The sequence below is a fragment of the Schistocerca cancellata genome, chromosome 10 (assembly GCF_023864275.1).
Source record: "Schistocerca cancellata isolate TAMUIC-IGC-003103 chromosome 10, iqSchCanc2.1, whole genome shotgun sequence".
In the NCBI taxonomy this organism is placed as follows: Eukaryota; Metazoa; Arthropoda; class Insecta; order Orthoptera; family Acrididae; genus Schistocerca; species Schistocerca cancellata.
Window position 1 is genome coordinate 2,583,050 of NC_064635.1, and position 26,712 is coordinate 2,609,761.

The 26,712-nt window shown below is 48.1% G+C and overlaps 1 protein-coding gene across 1 annotated transcript in view; it reads left to right on the top strand.

Moving 5' to 3' along the window:
- Positions 1–26,712, top strand: part of LOC126106695 (UDP-glucosyltransferase 2-like) — a gene marked incomplete at its 5' end in the record, with an annotated part of 73,122 nt that overhangs the window by 37,447 nt on the left and 8,963 nt on the right. Inside the window, 5 exons of the mRNA XM_049913075.1 lie at positions 2,037–2,293; positions 8,982–9,167; positions 14,773–14,948; positions 15,027–15,079; positions 24,388–24,607. Of these exons, the coding sequence (XP_049769032.1) occupies positions 2,037–2,293; positions 8,982–9,167; positions 14,773–14,948; positions 15,027–15,079; positions 24,388–24,607 (892 nt within the window). The remainder of the gene's footprint in view (positions 1–2,036; positions 2,294–8,981; positions 9,168–14,772; positions 14,949–15,026; positions 15,080–24,387; positions 24,608–26,712) is intronic.

A 26,712-nucleotide genomic window follows, 5' to 3' on the forward strand; every position in this document is an offset into this window, starting at 1 on the left:
GAGCGCATCTCGCGATCTGCAAATCACATATACTCCGAACATTGCAACATGTTCGTGATAGCCCTAAACTGGACGTTTTCTCTGTATTGAGCAAGAACAAAGCGTACGGCCCCTTTTTGTGTGAGAGAATCGTCAATGGGATAGTGTACCTGCATATGTTACAACAATTTTTTATCCTACCACCGATCGATGAGGATGACCAAGAACAAAATGTTTACTTCAAGCAAGATGGTGCAACACTACCTGGCTGATGTCCGGGATTTTCTCAGTGACCGCTTAGCAGGTCAATGGATTAGCAGTGATCAGTGATGCGCCAATTGCATGCCCCCCCCCCCCCCACGTTCCTCATTCCTGACACCATTCGATATTTTTATGGGGATTCATCGAAGATATCGTATTTGTACCTGTTGTGCCAGCTTCTCTGCCTGAACTTAAATCAAGAATTTACGCCTCCGCCGAACAAGCTACACCCGCAATGCTACAGCGAGTTCGGGAAGAAATTGACTTCCGATAGGATGTGTGCTGGATAACCAACAGAAGCCACATACAACATCTTTAGTTTAATCAAAATATCCTCGGGTGTGCTGCCGGTCTATAGTGTCCAACGGACACAATATTTCGGCGATCATACATGTCGCCATCATCAGGTGAACTGACTGACTGAGTTCCTGTGAACGTGCCGGCACGGAGATCCGTACGCTATGGCTACTCAGAGGGAACTGGGTTCGGTCGCGGCGGCGGCCGATTTAAATACCCTCCGCCCGCGGCGCGCTCCTTCCTCCGTCCGCGCCCCGCGCCACGGTCGCGCGGTGGAACAGATTGCGACGGCGTCTGAGATGACGTCGGAGTAGTGGCTCTGTCCGCCGTGGTCGTCACAACCATACGTTCGCTCGATTTACTGTTGATTAACCCAATCGCTGGTTCCCAAGCCATAGTCACGGTTTATGAGGTCGTCATCGGTGCGAATTTCGATGGCCTAACAACGCTATCCTGTATCTCGACGTCTGTACCAGAATTCTCGTGCGTTCATACTCCATAGCGTGATTTTCCGACAAACAGTGTTCAGCGACCGCCGACTTGCTCGGATACATCAGTCGAGTGTGCCTCTGGTGTTCACGGCATCGATCCTCGACGGTACGCATCGTCTGACCAATATACGACTTGCCACATTGACACGGAATCTGGTACACGCCGGCCTTCCTCAAACCGAGGTCATCTTTGGCGCTCCCCACACCAGTGCACGCTATGGAGTATGAACGCACGAGGATTCTGGTACAGGCGTCGAGATACTGGGACAGCGTTGTTAGAGAGGCCATCGAAATTCGCACCAATGACGACCTCATAAACCGTGACTGTGGCTATAATCTCAGCAAGGCTTGGGAACCAGCGACTGGGTTAATCAAGAGTAAATCGAGCAAACGTATGGTTGTGACGACCACGGCGGACAGAGCTACTACTCCGACGTCATCTCAGGCGCCGTCGCAATCTGTTCCACCGCGTGACCGTAGCGCGGGGCGCGGACAGCGGAGGGAGCGCGCCGCGGGCGGAGGGTATTTAAATCGGCCGCCGCCGCGACCGAAGCCAGTTCCCTCTGAGCAGCCATAGTGTACGGATCTGCGTGCCGGCACGTTCACAGGAGCTCAGTCAGTCAGTTCACCTGATGATGGCGACACGTATGATCGCCGAAATATTGTGTCCGTTGGACACTATAGACCGGCAGCACACCCGAGGATATTTTGATTATCAAATACGCCGGGAGAAACTCAAGACTCAGATCTTTAGTTTAAGTTAAAAAGATCTGAAGTGTTTCCCTACAAAATAACACTAAATCCAGCTCTATATATTCTTGCAGTGAATTGTTTAAGTCGTGCTTTTTGAAACACCCTGTACAAGTGTCGCCGGCAGAGAGAGCTACTTGCGCTCGCTACAGTGAGAGCTACAGCGCGGGGCGCGGCTGCGGCAGGTGTGCGAGGCGGCGCTGGGGTCCCGGGAGGTGCGCGGGCTGCTGGAGGCGGCGGCGGCGGCGCGGCGGCGGCCGGCGCTGGCGCTGCTGGACGGCGCCTTCCCCGACTGCCTGCTGGCGCTGGCGCACCGCCTGGGCGCGCCGCACGCCCTCCTCAACACCGTGGCGGCGCACCCGGGGGCGGCCAGCTGGGCCGCCGCCAGCCCCGCGCCCTTCAGCGTCACGCCCTTCATGGGCCTGCCCTACACCGACCGCATGGCCCTGCCGCAGCGCCTGCTCAACGCCGCCCACCACGTCGCCCTCAGGGCCATGCAGGTCTTCAGCACCAAGGTGGGTAACTCACCGGTCCACTAGCACCGCTACCGCCCACCTGCTTTGGCCCTCGACGTCGCCGTCGAGGCAGGTACAAATCACTCGTCAAAATCCGATACGTACAAATCACGCGCGACGTCGTGAGAATTACGCTTATTCTCACGACGTCACATTCATTCGCTTTGCTAGATTAAGACTGTGTTATCACCTACAGTAGTGAGAATCAGTGTAAAACCGGGGTTCCTACGAAAATAACTGTACGGGGTCTGTAGCATACTGTATCGAATTTGTTACGAAAGAACACTGAAGCGCCAAAGAAACTGGTATAGGCACGCGTATTCAAATACAGAGATATGTACAGCGTGTTACATAAAGGTACGGCCAAACTTTCAGGAAACATTCCTCACACACAAGTAAAGAAAAGATGTTATGTGGACATGTGTCCAGAAACGCTTAATTTCCATATTAGAGCTCATTTTAGTTTCGTCAGTATTTGCTGTACTTCCTCGATTCACCGCCAGTTGGCCCAATTGAAGGAAGGTTATGTCGACTTTGGTGCTTGTGTCGACATGCGACTCATTGCTCTACAGCACATCATCGAGCACATCAGTACGTAGCATCGACAGGTTAGTGTTCATCACGAACGTGGTTTTGCAGTCAGTGCAATGTTTACAAATACGGAGTTGGCAGATGCCCATTTGATGTGTGGATTAGCACGGGGCAATAGCCGTGGCGCGGTACGTTTGTATCGAGACAGATTTCCAAGCCGAAGGTGTCCCGACAGGAAGACGTTCGAAGCAATTGATCGGCGTCTTAGGGAGCACGGAACATTCCAGCCTATGACTCGCGACTGGGGAAGACCTAGAACGACGAGGACACCTGCAATGGACGAGGCAATTCTTCGTGCAGTTGACGATAACCCTAATGTCAGCGTCAGAGAAGTTGCTGCTGTACAAGGTAACGTTGACCACGTCACTGTATGGAGAGTGCTACGGGAGAACCAGTTGTTTCCGTACCGTGTACAGCGTGTACAGGCACTACCAGCAGCTGATTGGCCTCCACGGGTACACTTCTGCGAATGGTTCATCCAACAATGTGTCAATGCTCATTTCAGTGCAAATGTTCTCTTTACGGATGAGGCTTCATTCGAACGTGATCAAATTGTAAATTTTCACAATCAACATGTGTGGGCTGACGAGAATCCGCACGCAATTGTGCAATCACGTCATCAACACAGATTTTCTGTGAACGTTTGGGCAGGCATTGTTGTTGATGTCTTGATAGGGCCCCATGTTCTTCCACCAACGCTCAATAGAGCACGTTATCATGATTTCATACGGGATACTCTACCTGTGCTGCTAGAACAAGAGCCTTTACAAGTACGACACAACGTGTGGTTCATGCACGATGGAGCTCCTGCATATTTCAGTCGAAGTGTTCATACGCTTCTCAACAACAGATTCGGTGACCGATGGATTGGTAGAGGCGGACCAATTCCGTGGCCTCCACGCTCTCCTGACCTCAACCCTCTTGACTTTCATTTATGGGGGCATTTGAAAGCTCTTGTCTACGCAACCCCAGTACCAAATGTAGAGACTCTTCGTGCTCGTATTGTGGGCGGCTGTGATACAATACGCCATTCTCCAGGGCTGCATCAGCGCATCAGGGATTCCATGCGATGGAGGGTGTATGCATGTATCCTCGATAACGGAGGACATTTTGAGCATTTCCTGTAACAAAGTGTTTGAGGTCACGCTGGTACGTTCTGTTGCTGCGTGTTTCCATTCCATGATTAATGTGATTTGAAGAGAAGTAATAAAATGAGCTCTAACATGGAAAGTAAGCGTTTCCGGACACATGTCATCATAACGTATTTTGTTTCTTTGTGTGTGAGGAATGTTTCCTGAAAGTTTGGCCGTACCTTTCTGTAACACCCTGTATACAGGCAGAATACGGTGCTGAGATCGGTAACGCCTGTATAAGACAAGTGTCTGGCGCAGTTGTTAGATCGCTTTTTGCAGCTACAATAGCAAGTTATCAAGATTTAAGTGAGTTTGAACGCGGTGTTACAGTCGGCACACGAACCGTGCGACATGGCATCTCAGAGGTGGCGATGAAGTGGGGATTTTCCCGAGTTTGCCGTGAATATCAAGAATCCGGCAAAACATCAAATCTCTGACATCGCTGCGGCTGTAAAAAGATCCTGCAGGAACGGGACCAGCGACGACTGAAGAGAATAGTTCAACGTGACAGAAATTTCTGCTGATTTCAATGCTGCGCCATCAACAAGTGTCAGCGAGCGAACCATTCGACGAAACATCGTCGAGATGAGCTTTCGGAGCCGGGCCCACTCGTGTGCTCTTGATGACTGCATGGCACAAAGCTTTGCCCTTCGCCTGGGCCCGTCAACACCGACACTGGGTTACTGGTGACTGGAAACAAGTTTCCTGGTCGGACGAGTCTCGTTTCAAATTGTATCGGGCGGATGGACGTGTGCGGGTATGGAGACAACGCCACGTATCCATGGACCCTGCATGTCAGCAGGGGACTGTTCAAGTTGGTGGAGGCTCTGTAATGGTTGGAATGATATGCGACCCTGACACGTCTAGATGCGACTCTGACAGGTGACAGATATGTAAGCATCCTGTCTGATCAACTGCACGAATTCATGTCCATTGTGCATTCCGATGGGCAATTCCACGTTCAGAACTGCTACGGAGTGGTTCCAGGAACACTCTTCTGAATCTACACATTTCCGCTGGCATGACCATTATTGAGTATATCTGCGAAGCCTTGTACGCGTTGTTCAGAAGAGATCTCCACCCTCTCGTACTCTCGCCGATTTATGGACAGCCTTCAGGAATTCGTGGCGTCAGTTCCCTCCAGCACTACTTCTGACATTAGTCGAGTCCGTGCCACGCCGTGTTGCGGCAGTTCTGCGTGTTCGTGGAGGCCCTGTGTGATATTAGACAGGTGTACCAGTTTCTTTGGCTCTTCAATGTACATATAACACATAAACAAACCTGACAGAATTACGTAGTTTCTTTCATAACACGCGTAACCAAATAAGGAGTTTGCATTTCTTGCTTAGAAATTGATATAAAGGCATCCACTCTGCTGTTATGTTATTGCATCGTTAGTCCTTTGTCCAACCTCCACTTTTCCTAGTTATCTAAAAAATTGTCTTCAGCATTGATTCTGTTAGGGTTTGCAGTGGAACTGTCGCCCAGTCTTCTCGTATCACACTTTTCAGATCACACACGGCCCCAGATTGCCTGCTATTGCTGTTAACTTACGTTCCATTGCGATTAACACGCTTTGCAAGTATCCACCGACGTTTTTTGCTCGGGGTTCATATCCGGGCTACGTGCGAGCGAGGGCGAGACATCAAGTCACTTTCGGTTGTAGCAGAAACCTGCACAGATGCATTATCTTGTTGAAGCATTAGACTTCCATCCCCTAGGACCTCATACATTCTAATCAGTTCTGTCTCTAACAGCCCAATCTGTGTGTCAGAGTTTATAGTAGAGTTCAGCCAAGCAATGCGTGATTCACGTTTTGGTCAGAAATCTGTCCAAATCGTAACACTTCCACCACCAAAATTTCTGCTCATCCTTACCTGTTGCTCTGTTCGCAGATCATCCCCCTAATATTGAAATCCAACTGGTCCATCTGAATTAAATTTCTTATTATCAGTGAAGCTCATTTTACCCCGTTCTGAATTCCATGACATACGTTTTCCAGCAAACTCCAATCTAGCCTATTTATGTTTCAGTGTTAGAATAAGTTTCTGCAGTCGTTTCTCGAATACAAGATATTTGTCGTATGACAAACTTTATTATACCCATCTAGCATTTAAATCAGCAACAAGTTGAAGTCTAATGGTTTGTGGTCCTCGCTTTGCGCAAAAGGAACCGTTTCGATGCCTCAAATAATTTTCTATGTAGTAGAATAACTACGAGGGTTGCCCAGAAAGTAATACACCGCATTTTTTTTCTCTACTGAAAACAATGCTACGAATGGGAAACGTTAGACATGTATTATTTGAAGTCTCCTGAGTGAGAGCGCCAAGTTTCCGCCACTTCAGTCAGATAGCGCATCTGCGGGACAGTTTCAAAATGGCGTCTGTAGGTGATGCAAGTTACAAGCAGAGTGCCGTTATTGAATTTCTCCCTACAGAGAAAGAAACAGTTGGGAATATTCACAAACACTTGTGCCAAGTCTATGGAGCATCTGATGTCGACAGAAGTACAGTTAGTCGCTGGGCATAGAGGGTGAGATCATCAGAAGGCGGTCAGGCCGTTAGGCGGAGCTCGGCGATTTGCAGCGGTCGGGGAGACCATCCACCGCTGTCACACTTGACCTAGTCCCCTCAGACTTCCATTTTTTGGACCATTAAAAGATGCCCTTCGTGGAAGACATTTTGAGGACAGTGAGGAGGTGATTCACACAGTGAAGCACTGTCTCCGCCACCAGGATAATGATTGGTATGGACAGGACAAACACGCCCTTGTTTCACGCTGGAAGAAGGTATTCGAATGGGATGGAGAATACGTGGAAAAATAGGGTGTGTAGATAAAACATCATTCTTTCGTGCATGTAATTCTCATTATGTTTTATAAAGAACTGTAGACCAAAAGAAAAGGGGTGCATTACTTAGTGGGCAACCCTCGTATAACTATACTGCACCAACTGCAAGTCTTCTTGTTCGCTACCAGTTGGCAAATGACGCAGTCGGCGCAATGTAGTTATGTTTATATTGGTACATGATACTTTCACATTTGACATGCCAATGTGTAGTGATCTTCGTGGTAGTGGGAAGTGTATATGCAGTGTGAAACGACTTGTAACACCGATGTTGTAAGCATATCAAAGCATAAGATCCAATGATGACAGCATAGCTCTGTCAAACCTGATCAGCCAATAAATTGCGTTTTTCGCGATCTTGGGTTGTGAAGTTTTCTTCAGTTAGCATATTTGGAGTGAAGTTGATGTTTCAACTCATTCCAGAGGCAGGTTCAGGTCGGACACTTGGTAGGCCAGTCCCTTTGAAGAACTCTGTTGTAAGCAAAGCATTGCCTCGTGGCCAGACGCTCTGTGATGCTGACACACCCTCACACTCGCCATCTTTCCAGAGACCTGACGTGTCACTTAGCACTGGCCACAGAAATGTGTGCCTCGTGAGGAACTACTCGATCGTTGTACCCCAACCTGTTAAACTATTTATGTGAATGAGGGGCATGAAAGGGAAGCAGTGGGTGGGACGGGAGTGAGGCAGGGTTGTAGCTATTCAGTCTGTATATCAAGCGAGCAGTAAAGGGAACAACAGACATTTGGAGTAGGAATTAAAATCCATGGGGAAGAAACGAAAACTTTGAGGTTTGCCAACAACACTGTAATTCACTCACAGACAGCAAAGGACATGGAAGAGCAGTTGAACGGAATGGACAGAGTCTTGAAAGAAGAATATAAGATGAACATCAACAAAAGCAAAACAAGAATAATGGAATGTAATTGAATTAAATCAGGTGATACTGAGGGGATTAATTAGGAAATGAGACACTTATAAAGTAGCAGATGAGTTTTGCTATTTGGGGAGCAAAATAACTGATGATGGTCGAAGTAGAGAGGATATAAAATGTAGACCTGCAGTAGCAAAGAAAGTGTTTCTCATGAAGAGAGATTTGTTAACATCAAGGATAGATTTAAATGTCAGTAAGCCTTTTCCGAAAGTATTTGTATGGAGTATAGCCATGTATGGAAGTGAAACATGGATGATAAATAGTTTAGACAAGAAGAGAATAGAAGTTTGCGAAATGTGATGCCATAGAAGAATGCTGAAGATGAGGAGGTACTAAACAGAACTGGAGAGAAGAGAAATTTGTGGTACAACCTCACCAAAAGAAGCGATCAGCTGGTAGGACACATTCTGAGACATCAAGGAGTCATCGATTTAGTACTGAAGGGAAGTTTGTGGGGTAAAAATCGTAGAGGTAGACCAAGAGATGAATACAGTACGCAGATTCAGAGGGATGTTGGTTGCAATAATTATTTGGAGATGAAGCAGCTTGCACAGGATAGGGTAGCATGGAGGGCAGCATCAAAACAGTCTCTGGACTGAAGACCACAACAACAACAACAACAATGATGTGAATTTGGTAGCTGGACTGCTGGAAGCACATCGGAACTCGCAAGTAATTCCTTCTGCTGGTTTCATGTGATTGCCTTACAGCTACCCTCTGCAATGATCAATGATCCGCACAAGTCAGTCCGTCAGTCTACCCGGTCTCAGTTTAGCCGTGCTCATTCCTTTACTTTTTTGACTTCATAGTCTACTTGGGCTGCTTCAGAAGGATTCAAATGCTCCTGACGGTTTTGTTAATCAGGTGTCATTCAATGACCAGTCAACGTATGAAGTCACTGAGGTCTCCTTGCTGACCCAAATTGCTGTTACTGCTTCTCTGCCGACAATAGAATACTCTGTGGCTTCTTTTATTCTGACAGATACACCTGTTGTGCCATCCAGCAGTCATTTCTACATTACTTAGAGGAGTGCTTTTGACCAGGTCAGCATGTTGCTATATTTTCCTTTTATAATGCTTAGTGTAGTTGTAAAATTGGTCATTTCCACATCGCAGAGAGCAGTTGCAGCCATAACCAGTGGAACACGTAAATGACCTAGTTGTGAGTGAGTGTGTGCCGGCAGCTGCTGCTGGAGCCGTGCATAAGGCGCCACCTGGGTCCTGACGTGCCGCCCATCAGCTGGCTGGCGCGCAACACCAGCTTCGTGCTCCAGAACGCGCTCAGCCCCACTACTCTGCCGCGCGCCTACTTCCCAGACGTCGCCGAGGTGGGCTGCCTCCACTGTCGGCCAGCCAAGCCGCTGCCCCAGGTGGGTCCCCTCTATATGTACCACACCTGTCTGCTACGCGCTGCTCATGTGTCGTGTGATCTTCCCAAGCCATTTGATTGCATATATCATTTTACACCCTGAGAAAAACTCAATTTTTTTTTTGATATGCCGGATTGACACACAACCAGTTAGAATCGTACTTGACAATCAGAATGCAAAAAATTACGCTTAGTCATTCAAACACTGTTGGAAAGGTACGAAATTTTGGGTACAGGGAAGAAATCGCAAAGGAGTCCCACAGGGTTGACTTTTTGGTCCACTGCAATTCCTTACATGTGTGAGTAATCTTCGACTCAACTTTCAACATGCAGTATTGGTACTTGTTTGCAGATGATACTAGTGCTGCAATAAGTTCCATTAAAGGGAAAACAACATAAGAGATAATAAATTATATTATCCAGAGAACTATTGTGGTTCTCTGAAAACGGACCTCCCCTTAATTTTGAAAAAAAAAAACACACTATGTTCAGTTCTTTACAAGAAATAGTCATACCAACAACTGACCAGCGCATGAACAGTAGTCATTAAATACGGTAGAATGCTCCAAGTTTTTGGTTGTACATATTCGTGATAACTTGAACTAGAATATTCATAAACCTGATTTTTGGAAACAATTCAGTTCAGCTACTTTTACTCTTTTTATCAGTGCTGATCTTGAAAACAAACGAATGTACCTCCTGGCATATTTTTATTATTTCCACTCAATAATGCCTTATAGAATTATTTACTGTAGTAATTCATCATTGAAAGAAAAATACTGATTGCACACAAGTCACCAGCAAGAGTAATATGTGGTGTTCACACACAGATGTCCTCTTCTAGGAGCTAGGCATTTTATCTGCGTCACCACAATACATATACTCGCAAATGAAATTCGTCATAAATAATCCATAATCCACCACAATTTGAGTAGGACAGTGACGGACTTACTTACAACACTAGAGGAAAAAATTACGTTTATTATCCATCATTAAAATTGTCAATGGATGAGAAAGGAGTTCAGTATAGGGCAACAAAAATTTTTGATCATTCGCCCAATAATATAAAATATCTGATAGGTAGCAATGAAAATTTTAAAATGAAACTAAAATCACTTCTCCTAGACAACTCCTTCCATATCTTGAACGCTTTTCTATTTAAAAACTGGTAACCTGTAGAAAAAACTTATTTTGAGGCAGCATCATGATTAGTACTAAAAATTAATGTGTTCATTAACGTTAACAACAGTCACGCACACATACCCTGTCAACTGACTCGTTGCACATGGTTTCAATAAAAAAACGTTCAAATAATGTATGGAACACGTAACTAATCCACTAACTCACATGCTATATGCTGCGTGTAGCTACAGCAAGCTAGCGTCATTTACAGCTTAATATCCTTTCAGTGGCTTTCAGGCACTCAGTTTAATAGCTGTTTAGTTTTTAAGCGGAGTTTGGGACACTAAAGCGCAACACACACAGACTACCCACTACAGCAGAAGCGGATCGCTGTTTCCATACTCTGCAGGCGGAATTAACCTGGAGCCGAGGCCTGCTACTGATCCAGTCTGTCACCACTACCAAGATATCGGGTTGGGGAGGGGGAGGGGGGGGCGAGGGAGAGGAAATTACACTCTAACCACAAGTTTACACACCACGTTTCCTTTGCGCTTCACGATCAACTACTACATTACACGGAAACCTAACTCCAAAACAAAATCTAATGACAGCATATTCATCTGTTAACGTCACATTTCGACTCTTTTATCGCAACAAATGGTACTGCAAGACGTGATCTGCAGAGATCTTTAATGCTGCATCTGCTATTTGGGTCGTATTTTTAATGATTTTGTGTTTAGAATTTAAAACTTACTAGGTCAAATGTTTTGTGTGTGTTTGGTACATGGTGTTTATGAGTCTGAACGATAAAACAGCGATTCGTCTGTGCCATCACGGATCTTATGTAGTGACTGAGTTTTGAATGTATAAGTGAATACTGAATTCCGATCTAATCAGGCAAGGACGTAGAAAAGAATCTTGCAAATTCGTTGGTCCATATTCCCTGGCATGTTCACACAATCTAACAAATTCACTCTTAAGAGAAAGAGCTCTTATACGTATATATAACATCTAATACTGAGTGACATACTTCTATTAAATTAATAATACAGACCAAGAACCTTTTAGAAAACGAGAAGGTGAATAAATAAAATGTGAAAAAGGCAGGATTTAAACAACAAACTTTGGTATCACAATTCTCTTCGTCTATCCACTACACTATTTTAAACATTATGTGTATTTTACATTATGTGATCCCTTGAAGACACTAATCGTCGATATATTATTAATTGACATTTGATTATGACAAATCCTAACAAAAACAAAGCGTTTTTCATACATTACTGGCCATTAAAATTGCTACACCAAGAAGGAATGCAGATGATAAACGGGTATTCACTGGACAAATATATTATACTACAACTGACATGTGTTTACATTTTCACGCAATTTGGGTGCATAGATCCTGAGAAATCAGTACCCACAACAACCACCTCTGGCCTTAAGAACGGCCTTGAAACGCCTGGGCATTGAGCCAAACAGAGTTTGGATGGCGTGTACAGGTACAGTAGTGACTGGCGTATTGTGACGAGCCAGTTGCTCGGCCACCATTGCCCAGACGTTTTCAATTGGTGGGAGATCTGGAGAATGAGCTGGCCAGGGCAGCAGTCAAACATTTTCTGTGTCCAGAAACGACCGTACAGGACCTCCAACATGCGGTCGTGCATTATCCTGCTGAAATGTAGGGTTTCGCAGGGATCGAATGAAGGGTAGAGCCACGGGTCGTAACACATCTGAAATGTAACGTCCACTGTTCAAAGTGCCGTCAATGCGAACAAGAGGTGACCGAGACGTGTAACCAATGGCACCCCGTACCATCACGCCGGGTGATACGCCAGTATGGCGATGACGAATACACGCTTCCAATGTGCGTCCACCGCAATGTCGCCAAACACGGATGCGACCATCGTGATGCTGTAAACAGAACCTGGATTCATCCGAAAAAATGACGTTTTGCCATTCGTGCACCCAGGTTCGTCGTTGAGTACACCATCACAGGCGCTCCTGTCTGTGATGCAGCGTCAAGGGTAACCGCAGCCACGGTCTCCGAGCTGATAATCCGTGCTGCTGCAAACGTCGTTGAAATGTTCGTGTAGATGGTTGTTGTCTTGCAAAAGTCCCCATCTGTTGATTCAGGGATCGAGACGTGGCTGCACGATCCGTTACAGCCATGCGAATAAGATGGCTGTCATCTCGACTGCTAGTGATACGAAGCCATTGGGATCCAGCACGGCGTTCCGTATTACCCTCCTGAACCCACCGATTCCATATTCTGGTAACAGTCATTGGATCTCGACAAATGCGAGCAGCAGTGTCGCGCAACGATAAACCGCAATTGCGATAGGCTACAATCCGACCTTTATCAAAGTCGGAAACGTGATGGTACGCATTTCTCCTCCTTACACGAGGCATCACAACAACGTTTCACCAGGCAACGCCGGTCATCTGCTGTTTGTGTATGAGAAATCGGTTGGAAACTTTCCTCATGTCAGCACGTTGTAGGTGTCGCCACTGGCGCCAACCTTGTGTGAATGCTCTGAAAAGCTAATCATTTGCATATCACAGCATCTTCTACCTGTCGGCTACATTTCGCGTCTGTAGCACGTCATCTTCGTGGTGCAGCAATTTTAATGGCCAATAGTGTACATCTACAATGCACCATTTTCTTGAAACGACGTACTTTCAAAAGACACTGGTTATAATACGAAACCAACGAAATATGGAAGTTCTTTAACCACCAGACATGACTTCTGCATCATTTTAATACACCATATCATACGAATAACGACAAATTGTCGGGAGATCGTCAGCGTCCTGGTGTTTTGAATAAGTATATATTCACAGAACGGAAGTAATAGTATGAAGTCAACGAAATATGGGCTAGAACTGTATACAAAGAAATCCAGTATGGCTTCTCCCAGATTCTGATTGTGACGTAGTCGTGACGTAGGGCGGCTAGTCCTTCAGGAGGCCCAAAAGAGCTGTACTCTGTAGTAGCTGAGCCACATGGAGCTAACTGGCATTCGAAGGAGCAGTATTAAGTCTGTCTACAAACTGTTCAGAAGACATCATTTGATATGACAGTTCTCGAAACATTCACTCTCATTATGTATATTCGTGTGGGAAATTTTCGAAATGCGTGCTGATAATTTAAATTCTGTGATCTATTATTGAGTCTATTAATATGCACCGGGTGGGTATAATTAAAATTCCCTATTTAACACGTTATAACACGGAAACTAATTACCGTACGAGTTCCAAACTTGGTAGATTATGTCGAGGACACTGGAAAGAGAAATACTGTAGAATCAATTCAATTGAAACACTTTCAATGTGCTGCCGCGGTACATCACGCCGGTACCATCACTGCTGCCAAACGGGCTCAGCACGGCGCCCGTCAGTGTCCAGAAGAGCGCAGGACTGCTTTCTGCACAGCAAAACGAAGCGTGTCCACAGGTGTCCGTGAAGCCACACCGTAAGATGACGCGTTCACCATACAGAGGGACTTCATGCACAGTGACTGGAGGTGAAGATCCCCGCACTCGGCAATTCTGTGTGTTCACTTCACACGTCCGAGAAAAATGAGCTTTGTCGGTCCATAGGATGGTCCAGGACCAGCCCTTGTCAACTTCAGTCCTTGTGAGGAATTGGGGAGTGAAGTCAACACGTCGTTGTGCGTCCTGTGGTGCAAGATGCTGTTCAGTAGGGATCTTGTACAGATACCATTTGAGAATGGTTCCGTGCAGTGGACGACGGGATGTTCAACTGCTGTGACACAGCACAGGTACTCCCTGACTATCGGGAACTGCGCGCAGCGTTGTCTGCCATATCGACAGCGATTTCATCGATCACCTGTAGTGCAACCAGTTGTCGTCCTCTTCCTGGAGCGAAGCACAGTTCTCCAGTTGACTCGAGCTTCTTCATCGTGCTCCGCAGCCGACGACGTTCTCGATGTGCAGCTGCAGCAGTACTGTCGCTTCGATAATAGAGCTTCACGAATAAAGCCCTGCTCTTCTTGTCTGAGCTTTTGTTGACACGTCTGCAAGTGCACTGTGACTGGTCAGGTGTGTGAGACTACGAATCACGATGACTGACCACGGCACCTGGTGGCCCTAGTTGGAACTGGACGGTGGCGCTGTGAAGCAAGGAAATCCTGCACCCCATAGTCTGAACATTAATGCTACCAAGTTTGATATTCATAAGGTAATTCGTTTCCGTGTTATAGCATGTTAAATAGGGAAAGTTTAATTATAACCACCCGGTAGGCAGCACCTCCTTGTCTTTAACTACAAGCTGCGCCAGCATTAGAACCTTCATCGCAGGCCGGAAGAGCCAAAGGCTTGTCCAATTCTTGTGAAGGACAGGAGATGCAGGAGACGTCGATTCCCACGTTATGCCACACACTCATTCTAAAGTACGGAACTAGGAGAGCAGCGTTTCGCGACGGCGGTGTGCTGAATTCGTCGGCGCTGTTACGCTTGCAGGACCTGGAGGAGTTCGTGAGCGGGTCGCCGTCTGGCTTCGTGCTGGTGAGCATGGGCTCCGGCGTCAGGGCTGCCAACATGCCGGCGGCGCTGCACCGGCTGCTGGTGACCGCCTTCGGCAGCCTGCCGTACCGCGTGCTGTGGAAGCACGAGGCCGGCCCGGGCGGCGAGGGGGCGCCGGAGCTGGAGCTGGAGCCGGACAGAGCGCCGCGACCCCCGCTGAACGGGACGGCCGGCTCTGGGCCGGGCCTGAGGGTGCCGCGGAACGTGCTGCTGAGGCGCTGGCTGCCGCAGCAGGACCTGCTGGGTAAGGCGGCGCTTCTCTCACCCCGCTGACGAGCCGTTCCCACAGTGGCCGAGCACACAGCAAGTGTCAGCCTGAGGCGTCTAGATCCTGGCCGGGGAACAACCGGGTTGAGAGTTGAAAGCGAAAGCAGGAAAGTTTCAAATTGACTGTCGATCTTCTGAAAATGATTTAAATCTGACTAGGCAATATTGTTTAACCTAATTCTTTTTGTTGCACCTTTGTCCCACATCGGTGCAGGGTCTGCCCGGTTATTAACGGATTTGGTACGGTTGGCAGATGATCCTCCTGCCGCTACTCTCTAACGCCCTCCCCACTCGAGGACTGTAATACGTGCCCCCCCCCCTCCCCCCAACTCTCTGTGTGTAGTTTAATTCGTGTGAAAGTGAGCACAAGTTTCCTAAGTGTTTGCAAATCGTGTAACTGAGATGGGACTTGGGTAACAGCCTGATATTCACCTAATGGGACATGGGAAACCACCTAAATCCCACATACGAGCTGGCTGCCACACTGACATTCAAAATTAAAGTGCCACACCGACAAGATCTGGGGCTTGTGCACATCCCCATACCAGAAGTGGCCCCTTTCCAAACACAACTATCCAGGTGAAATAGGCAGTACATGTTAATAATTATCTTGAAATAGTATTGGGATGCAGACACCACTAACAGCAAGGACAGTCGTCCTGACCCAGGACGGTGTGTGCAGCCCGATGTATTGCGTAGCTACAGTAACGCAGCAGTCACGGAATTAGAAGAGGTCAGATAAAAAATACATTCTTCAGGCAATAGTACGGTCATACAGTGGTCGATGGCGGTGACTCGACGGAACGCGTCGACTCTCGGGCAGCAGTCGCTGCCTCGGCAAAGAACCGGGTGGCGGCGTGTCCGGCTGTGGCAGTGCGGCTACACAGGGCAGACTGAGTGCTGCTCGGTGAAGTGGCAGCCTCACACGTGTGAGCCTCACAGCAGGTGCGCGTGTGTTCGAGTGCGCGCGCGCACGCTGGGCAGCTGGACACATCCGAGGCACGATGGCGCACAGCCCCGAACCCGAGATCCCTCGGTGGTGCCCACAGACTGGAAGAAGCCTCCCTGTAAACTGCCCACTCTCGGTGGCTCCAGCTGGAGGCCCAGCATCGGCAGGCCTAACAGTGGCTCACTGGCCAGAAGCTAGCGGGTGAGGCAGCCGGACGTGAGGGGCGCAGACGGGGCCCCGCACTGGAGTGCAGCCGCGAAAGGTGAGGGACTGTCAGGGCCTGCACGGCGCGTCTTTGTGACGGGCCGACCCGCTTTTGTTGTGACAGGTCCCCACCTGCTGTGACGTAGGGTAGGCCACCCCGGTGGCGGAACGTCAGCCCACAGCGGCAGGCAGCTCAACTCACTGCTGCGGCTGTACGAGTCTGAGGATGACGTAGATAACTAGATAACGAATATATTCGTGAGTGCAAATGTGCTTCAAAAGTTGTCGCTAATCGGGTAAAGGTGACAATTTATTTGAGAAAGTAAGCATTGTTGTGTCCCTTACCTCAGTTTACCCGAATCTGCGTGACGAGGTGAGGACAGAAATGTTAAGCGCCGGCCTTAAACTTCTTTATTCCTCTAGTGAGGAGCTTGCTAAAATTAATTCTATATTGTGATGGACCGTAGATTAATTTTTGAGATTGTTATACTTTATTATTTGCTATCACTGTTAAAGCCTATCTTAGAAGCGAAAACAGAAACACTTCACGTCTTTTAAATTCGTGTTTTTGAGAGGTTACGTACTATGTTGTGTCATTTCGACTAGGAAGTAAACGGTGATAAGTCAGTGCTAACCCATGTGTAAGGAAACATCACCAGGTTGACCTCATATTTGAAGCAAAAAAAAAAAAAAAAAAGAAACAGCGAGATATAAGTCGTAGCATTCGATCCCGCTCGAAAATTTGTGACCTGCTGAGAGCACAGCTTCTGAACTTTGGCTCGCAGCGCACCTTTCGTTTGCCCCCCCCTGCAGCCGGCGAGTGCCCGGACACCAGCTGCAGTCAGCACGAGGTTTGTCCAGGACTGTGTCGCTCACTGTGACACCGTGCACGGCCTGTAAACAGCAGCTGGAGCCAGAGACATCTCTGCTTTGAACAATTTTATGTTGCTATTTCAAACGCAATGTGAGTGAGTGAAACAAGCGAGTATGCCATCGAAGAAGTAGCTTCTTCTTTTCCTCGTGCCTTTGTCCCGCAACGGAGCTTGGGTGGCGTGCCTATTAATGGATTTGTCACGGTAAGTTTAAGAGGTGGCTGGATGGCTACCCCATTACCTCCCCCTCCCCCTGGAACGGAATGTACATGTCCCAGCTGACTGCAAATAGTGCTATTCGCGTGAACGTGAGAAGAGTTTTTTAAATCATTACGAGTCGTGCAACTGAGGAGAGACTTCGGTATAAGCCCGGTTATTCACGTAGTGGGACGTGGGAAACCGCCTAAAAACCACCTCGAGGGTCGTTCGGCGCACCGACCCTTGTAAGCTTATTTGTCCGTCGCTGACACAGAAGACCGGAAACCTTCGCTCCTTCCCGTCTGGGCAAGCTGTACAGTGACTAGAGTACATGTAAAGCTTACTGGGACAGGCTAAGTGCTAGCTACAATGAAGTCGCTAATTCGATTGTAATATTGGCATTTTAATTTGATATTCCCCACAACTGACAAAATTTACAAGAAAATGTGAATTTCTTTTCCACCCACACACTCCTGAGAATGGCACATTAACAATTTGCAGTACGCGCCCCTATTACCGGCAGCTGCGTTGATAAATACTCGGCACCTCGCAAGGATAACTACCAGATCAAGAACATTAGGTAAGTTGTTGGAAGTTGTTAAGGGTTGGTGAAAATCTCGCTTCTGAACACACAAAGAGCTCTAACCGCAGAACTCTGCTCGGAACACGCGTTGATGCAGTGCTGCGATACAGACCGTATATCTTCCTTCGAAGACGATGGCCAAGACGCCGTCTCAAATTCCGCACCGCTCGATGGCTGAAGGCGAAGTCCACTCTCTCTCTCCACAGTTCTCCCGTCTCTCACGCGTACGCAAACGTGGCGGAAGAATACTCAGCTTCGGCCAGTGTCGAACGCTCTATCATCGCCGAAATCCCTCCAACGGCATTTCTGAGATCTACAAAAGTGTTTAAATGTGTGTGAAATCTTATGGGACTTAACTGCTAAGGTCATCAGTCCCTAAGCTTACACAGTACTTTACCTAAATTATCCTAAGGACAAACACACACACCCATGCCCGAGGGAGGACTCGAACCTCCGCCGGGATCAGCCGCACAGTCCATGACTGCAGTGCCCCAGACCGCTCGGCTAATCCCGCGCAAACGAAATTCCTGTCTTCGGGCTATCCCCAAAAGCGCCGTACTGTCCCGCGTTTCCGGTGACCGCTACCTGCCGCCCATGGCGGCCCGGCGAGCTACGGCCACCTGCAGACTTTACATTCCACAATTCTCAACTTCCGACACTTTTCACCAACGCTTTGAGTTAGTGGCTCAATCATGCAGACATGCAGGGAATACTGCTCGAAAGTGCCTCATATTTATCATAATTGAATAAAGTCATGATCTGATCCCCTCGGTAAGCTAACGTGTAAGTGCCCACGTCCCGGCACCTCACACCCTCGTCTTTAATCCGCCGGGCCGCACCTCTCCCCGTACCGGAAGCGGCGCCTTAACAGGCACGACAATCCGAGCGGGTCGTTAGCAGAGGCTGCTTAGCGCTATTTAATCATCGGCATCGCTGTTGTGCTTCACTTTCTTTTGGTTCTCGAACCAGATCTGAGAAGACGCTGGGCACATGCGGCCACCTCCCTCCTCCTCCTCCTTCGTCCTGTCACTCCACCGCACAGTGGCGCTCGGGCATCAGGCGGAACCGGCCGCTGCGGTCCAGAGCGTAAAGGCTGCTCCCTCGGGAGCAGGAATAAGGCCAAAGTTTCCGCTCTGGATCGATTGTTGGAGCTGATGTCTAGCGTCTTCACTTTCAAATGTGAGGTCAAGCTACTGACATTTCCTTGTCAGTTTGTAGGTAACCACTGACGAATTTTTGAGAGTAAAATTTACGGTGAGTTCGAATGGGGTCGTGTAACTGGGCTACGAGAAGGCAGGGACGTAGCCCCTGCGCACGATCACCGACAGCGTACCGTGGCGAGGCGGCCGCGTAGTACTGTCGAGAGGGGAGAGCGTCATGCTCGGCGTATCGCTCCGGCGCATCGTACTGTATCTGCAGCAGCCATCTGAGCAGCAGCTGCCACTGCAGTGACGCAGCGAGCTGTTACAAGGCGATTACTTCGAGAACAGCTCCCTCCGGGCCAGGCGTCCTTCCTCTGACCTCGGAGCACCGCCACGTGCGATTTCAATGCTGTCAAGCGAGAGCTCATTGGAGGACACGGTGGACGTCTGTTGTTTTTTTTTTTATGAAAGCTGGTTCTGTGTCTGGTGCCAATGGTGACCGAATGTGGGTTATGAGGAGGCTAGTTGAGAGACTGCAACCGACGTGTCTGCGTGCTAGATACGCTAGACCTGTACCTCGAGATGTGGTCTGGAGTGCGAGTTCGTATGAGAGCTGGGGCATTCTCGTCGCTATACCACGCACCCTGAGTGCAAATTTGTACGTCAGTCTGGTGATCCGACCTGTTGTGCTGCCATTCGCGAACAGCATTACAGCGGGTGTCTGCCAACAGGATAACGCTCGACCACGTACCGCTGTTGTAACCGCACACGCTCTGCAGAGTGTCGACGTGTTGCCTCGGCCTGCTCGATCACCAGCTCTCTCTCCAATCGTCCACACGTGGGATGTCACCGGGCGACAACTCCGGCGCCGTCCACAAACAGTATTACCGTCCCCGTATTGAACGACCAGTTGCGACAGGCGCGGAACTCCATCCCACAAGCTGACACGAGCAACCTGTGCCACACAATACGTGCACGTTTGCATGCGTGCATTCGACATTCTGGCGGCTACCCTCGTTATTAATGTACCAGCATTTCACATTTTACGTTTAATGTACAACCATTTCACATTTACAGTGGCTTATCTCGCACTTACGTTAACCTATGAGCTTGTAGTTTTGATTACTTAAAAGTGTTACCTACTCAAAAGTATTCCAAATAACTTGATGCCCTACAGTAATTTTTTTTGGTGTTGCGATTTATTTTCTGTGATTGTATTTGAAAACAGTGACTTATCTGATTTTTTTAAAAAAATCATAACGCATTTACTTGAAGCGTCTAACTTTGAGATTTTGTTGAAATGTTACTGCACAGTTGCAACTTATGCCTCGTCACCGATTTCAAATGGCTCTGAGCACTATGGGACTTAAGAGCTGAGGTCGTCAGTCCCCTAGAACTTAGAAGTACTTAAACCTAACTAACCTAAGGACATCACAACATCCATGCCCAAGGCAGGATTGGAACCTGCGACCGTAGCGGTCGCGCGTCACCAGACTGTAGCGCCTAGAACCGCTCGGCCACTCGGGCCGGCCACAGATTTCAGCCTAGGTCTTCAATTGTAATATCAAAGTCAATACCGTCTTCAACAGATTGATGTGTCACATCAGATTTGTTACGTCATACATGTCAATAGATAACAGTGGTTGCTTTAAATCGTATTTACGAGAACACGCTCGCACTCTGGTAGTGGTGCAGTGCGCCCAGCCGCTCAGGTGATGCAGACGTGAGGCCTGCTTTGCAGTAGTCCCACTGTGTCTCGTTTGGCTGCCCAGCGAACAGTCGGTGTTCTTGCGACTGAAGTCAGTATATGGTGCCACGTCCTCCACTGTACGGAGTTGCACGTCTCCAGAGGGACATGCTGAGCAACTGAACTCGATATGTACAAGTAGGCGGATTAAAAGTGTGTGCTGGAACGGACCCGTGAACCACGGTTTCACAGGTGATGCACGCGTGAGACCTGCTTTTCAGTAGTCGGACAGTCCGCACACACTTCGCTGCAGACCGAAAATTTGTTCTGCATGTTTTCTTTGCATCCATCTTCGACGTTATTATGACACGAATTTCCGGTCCTCTTTCTCAGCTATTTTCTAATCATTTTCCTCTTTTTCGTTGTTTTCTGTAGCTACAGCTAATGTAATTGCGGCACGCGCTTTGTTTTGGGTGTTCGACATTTTAGCTTTGTGAAATAGTGTTTGCCAACTGAAAATATTGACATGATGTTGATGGATTGTGGGTTTCTTGAGTATACTGAAGATTTGACAAATAAATACAGTCGATAAATACTGAACGTGCACAGACCCCTTAGCACTTCAAATGCAGAAATATGACAACTAACTCGTAAGTTATGTAGAAAAATAATTATGATGAAACAGTGACAACTACCTGGCATTGACAACTATTATCAGAGAGTGACAAATGACAGGCAGTGACAATTATTATCAGAGAGTGACAAATGACAGGCAGTGACAACTATTATCAGAGAGTGACAAATGACAGGCAGTGACAATTATTATCAGAGAGTGACAAATGACAGGCAGTGACAATTACTATCAGTCAGTGACAACTGCCAAGTTTTGAGAACTATTATGAGACAGTGACAACTGTCAGACGGTGTCAACTGTCATCGGGCAGTGGCAACTGTCATCAGGCAGTGGCAGTTGTCATAAGGCTGTAACAGGTTACAGTGAAGTGAGTGCTGTGACAGTTCCGAGTCACTATGCTACGCCCCTCTTCTGCGGAACGTCTCGGCTGTCATCTCTCAACTGGCATAAAAACTGTTTCAGGGAGATAGTTTCCCCACGAGGAGGTCGAAGTTCTCCGCTGGCTGCACGCCATGATGTTGGAGTCCCTCGTTACACCATGTACAGTTCTCAGTCCCGTATTGCCACATGCTTAATGCAGAACTGGAGACACTTGGCTGGTCCACACGGCCTTCACTCGGCTGCGGTGTGTAAGGCAGAGGGCGAACGAGCTCCGCACAGGCCGACGGCACTTTGCAGGGGCGTGCGGCGCTGCCTGGCCCAGCAGGCTGACGCTGCCGCGCGTCTGGCTGAGGTGTCTTCCGTTGCGAGGCTGTGCAGAGCACAGGCACCTCGAACAAAGCCATATATTTACCTAAAACTTCGTTCCAACAGACCAAAATGATGTTCAATAATACGTATAATTCTCATTAGCACTATGCTGACATTATTTTGACACCTAGATAAATGTCCCCTTTCACTCTGCGGCGTTAATAAGTGTCTCAGACATGAATACACGCAGTCACTCATAAAACAGAAACCTCTGCACTTTTCTTTGAGCATCTAGAAAATTGCCGACGTTCTAAAAACTCTCTCCCGTCTTGGCCTGATCTCTGATAATCTGCAAAAAGTCCCTAACACGTCCTTTATGGTCAGAAACTAATTGAAGCTGAATGGAAAAATTATTTTTCCTAACAATTCATATAAGAGTTGGATTCTTTTTGAGGTCTACGCTGTCGACTCTGTGTGTCCCGTCGATTAAACCTACCAGACCTGGCATGCCATTTGCCCGGAAAGGAGCCTCAGTTTTTTGATCTTTCTTTAGCAGACGACTGCTTTATCACTTCGACGGCTAAATATTGATAAACTGCGTCGCTGTTTTCATCACGAGGCACAAAGGACCAAAGCAGATGTTAAATCTGTCTGCCATGTCCCCGGAACCTCCCACTTTGTGGTCATCAGACGACAAAAATGTGAGTATATGCTGTAGTGGTAGTAGCTTTCCACTCCGCCCACCTGATAATTAAAACAAATAGAATTTCGAAATAACTCTACCAAGTTCTCTGCCACATCACATCGCGCACGAAAATGTTCCGCACATAGTCCCGCTGTACTTCAGCACCACAACCTAAAATACACTGGGGTGACAGAAGTCGTGGGACGCCTCCTCATATCGAGTCGGAGCTCCTTCCAGACGGCGCACTGCAGCACGGGCTCCACTAGTCGCTGGAAGCCCCCTACACAAATGCTGACTCGTGATGCCTCCACAGCTGCCTTTAATTGCGAAGGCTTTGCGGGTGCAGGATGTTGTGTGCGAACCGACCTCTCGATTACGTCACATAAATGTTGGATGGGCGGGCAAATCATTTGCTCCAACTATCCAGAATGCCCTTCAAACCAATCAGTCTCGAACCGGGCGACCGCTACGGCCGCAGGTTCGAATCCTGCCTCGGGCATGGATGTTGTGATGTCCTCAGGTTAGTCAGGTTTAAGTAGTTTTAAGTTCTAGGTGATCGATGAGCTCAGAAGTTAAGTCCCATAGTACTCAGAGCCATTTGAAGCAATCACTAACAATTGTGGCCCGGCGACATGGAGCACTGTCATCCATAAAAATTTCCATCCTTGTTTGGGAACGTGAAGTCCATCAATGGCTGCAAATTGTCTCCAAGTAGGCGAACATAACTATTTCCAGTCAGTGATCGGTTCAGTTGGACCGGAGGACCCAGTCCATTCCACGTAGACACAGCCCACACCTTTATGGAGCCACCACCAGCTTGTAGACAACTTGGGCTTTGCGCCACGCTCCGACGCTACCGTCAGCTGTTACCAACAGAAATCGGGACTCATCTGAGCAGACAACGGTTCTGCGGTTCTCTAGGATCTGACCGATACGGTCACGAACAGAGGCACTGCAGGCGATGTGCTGTTAGCAAAGGCACTCGCGTCGGTCGTCTGCTGCCATAGCCGCCTAACGCTAGAATTTCGCCGCACTGCCCTAACGGATACGTCCGTCGCACGTCCCACATTGACCTCTGCGCTTATTTCACGCAGCGTTGCTCGTCTGTTAGCTCTGACAACTCTACACAAAAGCCGCTGCTCTCGGTCGTTAAGTGAAGGCCGTCTGCCACTGCGTTGTCTGTGGCGAGAGGTGAAGCCCGAGAGGTGGTATTCACGGCGCACTCCTGACACTGTGGGTCTCGGAATACTGACCTCCCTAACGGCTTCCGAAATGTAACGCGTCATGCGTCTAGCTCCGACTACCGTTCCACGTAACAAGTCTATCAAGACCTGTGGTGCGTCGGAAGTTCTCTCACGAGTCACCCGAGTACAAATGCCGGCTCCGCCAATGCACTGCCCTTTTATGTTTCGAGTACGCGATACAACCGCCATCTGTATATGTGCTTATCGCCAGCCCAATACTTATCACCTGAGTGTATTATTGTGGTATTGTTAAGTTTGTAACGTTTACCCCCCCGCTGCTGAGGCACGTGCAGTGCGCTGTCCGTCCCAGCAGTGGGTGAGCGGCTGCTTCGGCCAGTGACAGCTGGGCGGGCCAGTCGCTTCACCTCCTCGAGTTCCCCTTTCACGCTGCCCGCAGGCCACCCGCGGCTGCGCGCCTTCGTGGGCCACGGCGGGCTGCTGAGCGTGCTGGAGGCGGGCTTCCACGGCGCGCCGCTGCTGGCGCTGCCCGTCTTCTGCGACCACGACGCCAACGCGGCGGCCGCCCGGCGCGCCGGCTTCGCGCGCGTCCTCCAGCTCCAGGGCCTCACCGCCCCCGCGCTCGCCGCCGCCGTCCGCGCCGTCGCCACCGACCCCAGGTGGGTGCCAAGTTGTTTCGTCCTGTCAAACGTGCCCAGCTGTACGGCGTCTGTGTTCTGTAGCCGTCACCACGTTGTTACTCTCACTACCGAAGGTAGTTCGAAATAAAGTGAGCACGTACGGTCTAAATAAGTCTTTCATTGTAGTTACAAAACATGGTTTGCTGTAGGCACTCGTTTAGCTGTGACTGCAGAAATGAGGGGTAACAACAAAAAAGAACGCGCACTGCCAGGATGGTGTCTGTACCACTCAGGCTACATAGAGTTGCCTCATTTTTCGGCCCAGACCTTTAAGAGTGCAGCCGAAGTTGAATAATGATTTGAATATGGTCTCCCTAAGAAGACCCATTTGCAGTCACATTTAAAGTATATGAGAGTTGTAGCGTGATTCGCTACACATCACAAAATCCGTGTAAGATCAGTCAGCCTCTGGACAGAAGTACTGAGCGAGGTGGCACACTGGTAACACACATACTGGAATTACATTCAAGAGGACGCTGGTTCAGATCCCAGATGTACAGTTTCCATTATTTCCCTCAATCGCTTAAGGTAGATGTTGGCATCGTTCCTTTGCGAGGACATGGCCAATTTGCTACCCTTTCCTGTCCGGGGTCGACCTCATGAGCTTGCCACTGACACGACATTAAAAGCCCTTATCTTCCTTCCGTAAAGCCGGCCGAAGTGGCCGAGCGGTTCTAGGCGCTACAGTCTGGAACCGCGAGACCGCTACGGTCGCAGGTTCGAATCCTGCCTCGGGCATGGATGTGTGTGATGTCCTTAGGTTGGTTAGGTTTAAGTACTTCTAAGTTCTAGGGGACTGATTACCTCATAAGTTAAGTCCCATAGTGCTCAGAGCCATTTGAACCATTTCCTTCCGTAAAGGTCAGAAGCCAGAAACGCATAAGAGATTTCAGCCAGCTGAGAGGTACGGCACAAAGCGAGGAAAGTAGAGCCTGGCAGACATGTAGGGATGACTTTAAGGTTACGTCGGTAGAAAGGAAAGAGTCCTGCTACAGATGTATGCCAATTGGTACAGAAAAAGCTAGGCGTATAACACCAAATCACAAGCATCGTGAAAGATAGCGCCGAGCATCCAGCGGAGAGAAAACGTAGGGGCCTTATGTACAGATTTTGATGGCGAGAGCATGCTACTTGCTGTAGGAGGTTCAGGAAACAGCCTAGCTAACATCTTAGAATACAGCATTAAACGTGACCTGGAGAAAATAGGATCATCGACAGCACACACTCGTGTGCAGTTCGTCGGCATTGCCGGCCCTCGGTTAACACGGCTGTTAGCAGTGTCAACAAAGAGCTGTGCGAGCTGCTTTTGACTGAAACAAAGGTTCATATCTGTGCCGTGGCTGATGTTGCGACCTGGCGATGGGGATACACTAATAATGGCCTGCACCTAGGTAGGAGGGGGAAGGAAGATTAGCTGAGCATCTTGCTCAAATTGTAAGCACACAAGACCAAATCCTTGTGACTACTAGAATCAACGGGGCACACTTTTTACGTTCTCTTCCGGAAAAATAAAACTACTTTATTTCATCAGAACTTTAGAGAATTGGACAAACAAGACAGATGAGCTTATTGAATTCCCACAAGATGTGGAAAATTCTGAAGGGATAGACGCTCTGTGCCTCTCTGAACACCATGTAATAACAGCTATGGAAAAGTTAAATATCAGGTATTATAGACTTACATTATTTTAACCTGGGAAACAAGAGGAGTTGCAACATATGTAAAAGTTGAAAGCAAAGTCAAAAATATTGAAACAAATAGTTTTTGTGTTGATCAGAACCTAGAAGCACGTGCTTGTGAACTTTTACTGCAAATTACCCCTGATAATTGTAAAAGTTTACTGATCCCCTCTAAGAAACTTTCAGCTATTTATGAGAAATCTAGAGGAATTATTGAGCTACCCGTAAGACAAGAAGACACAGTAGTTTGTCGAGATTTCAGTGTAGATTTACAAGAAGACAGCATTTTGTCGAGATTTCAGTATAGATTTACAAGAAGACACAGTAGTTTGTCGAGATTTCAGTGTAGATTTCTTAAAGGATATGGACAGGAAAAATCAACTAGAGTTGTAGTTACGGTGTTTC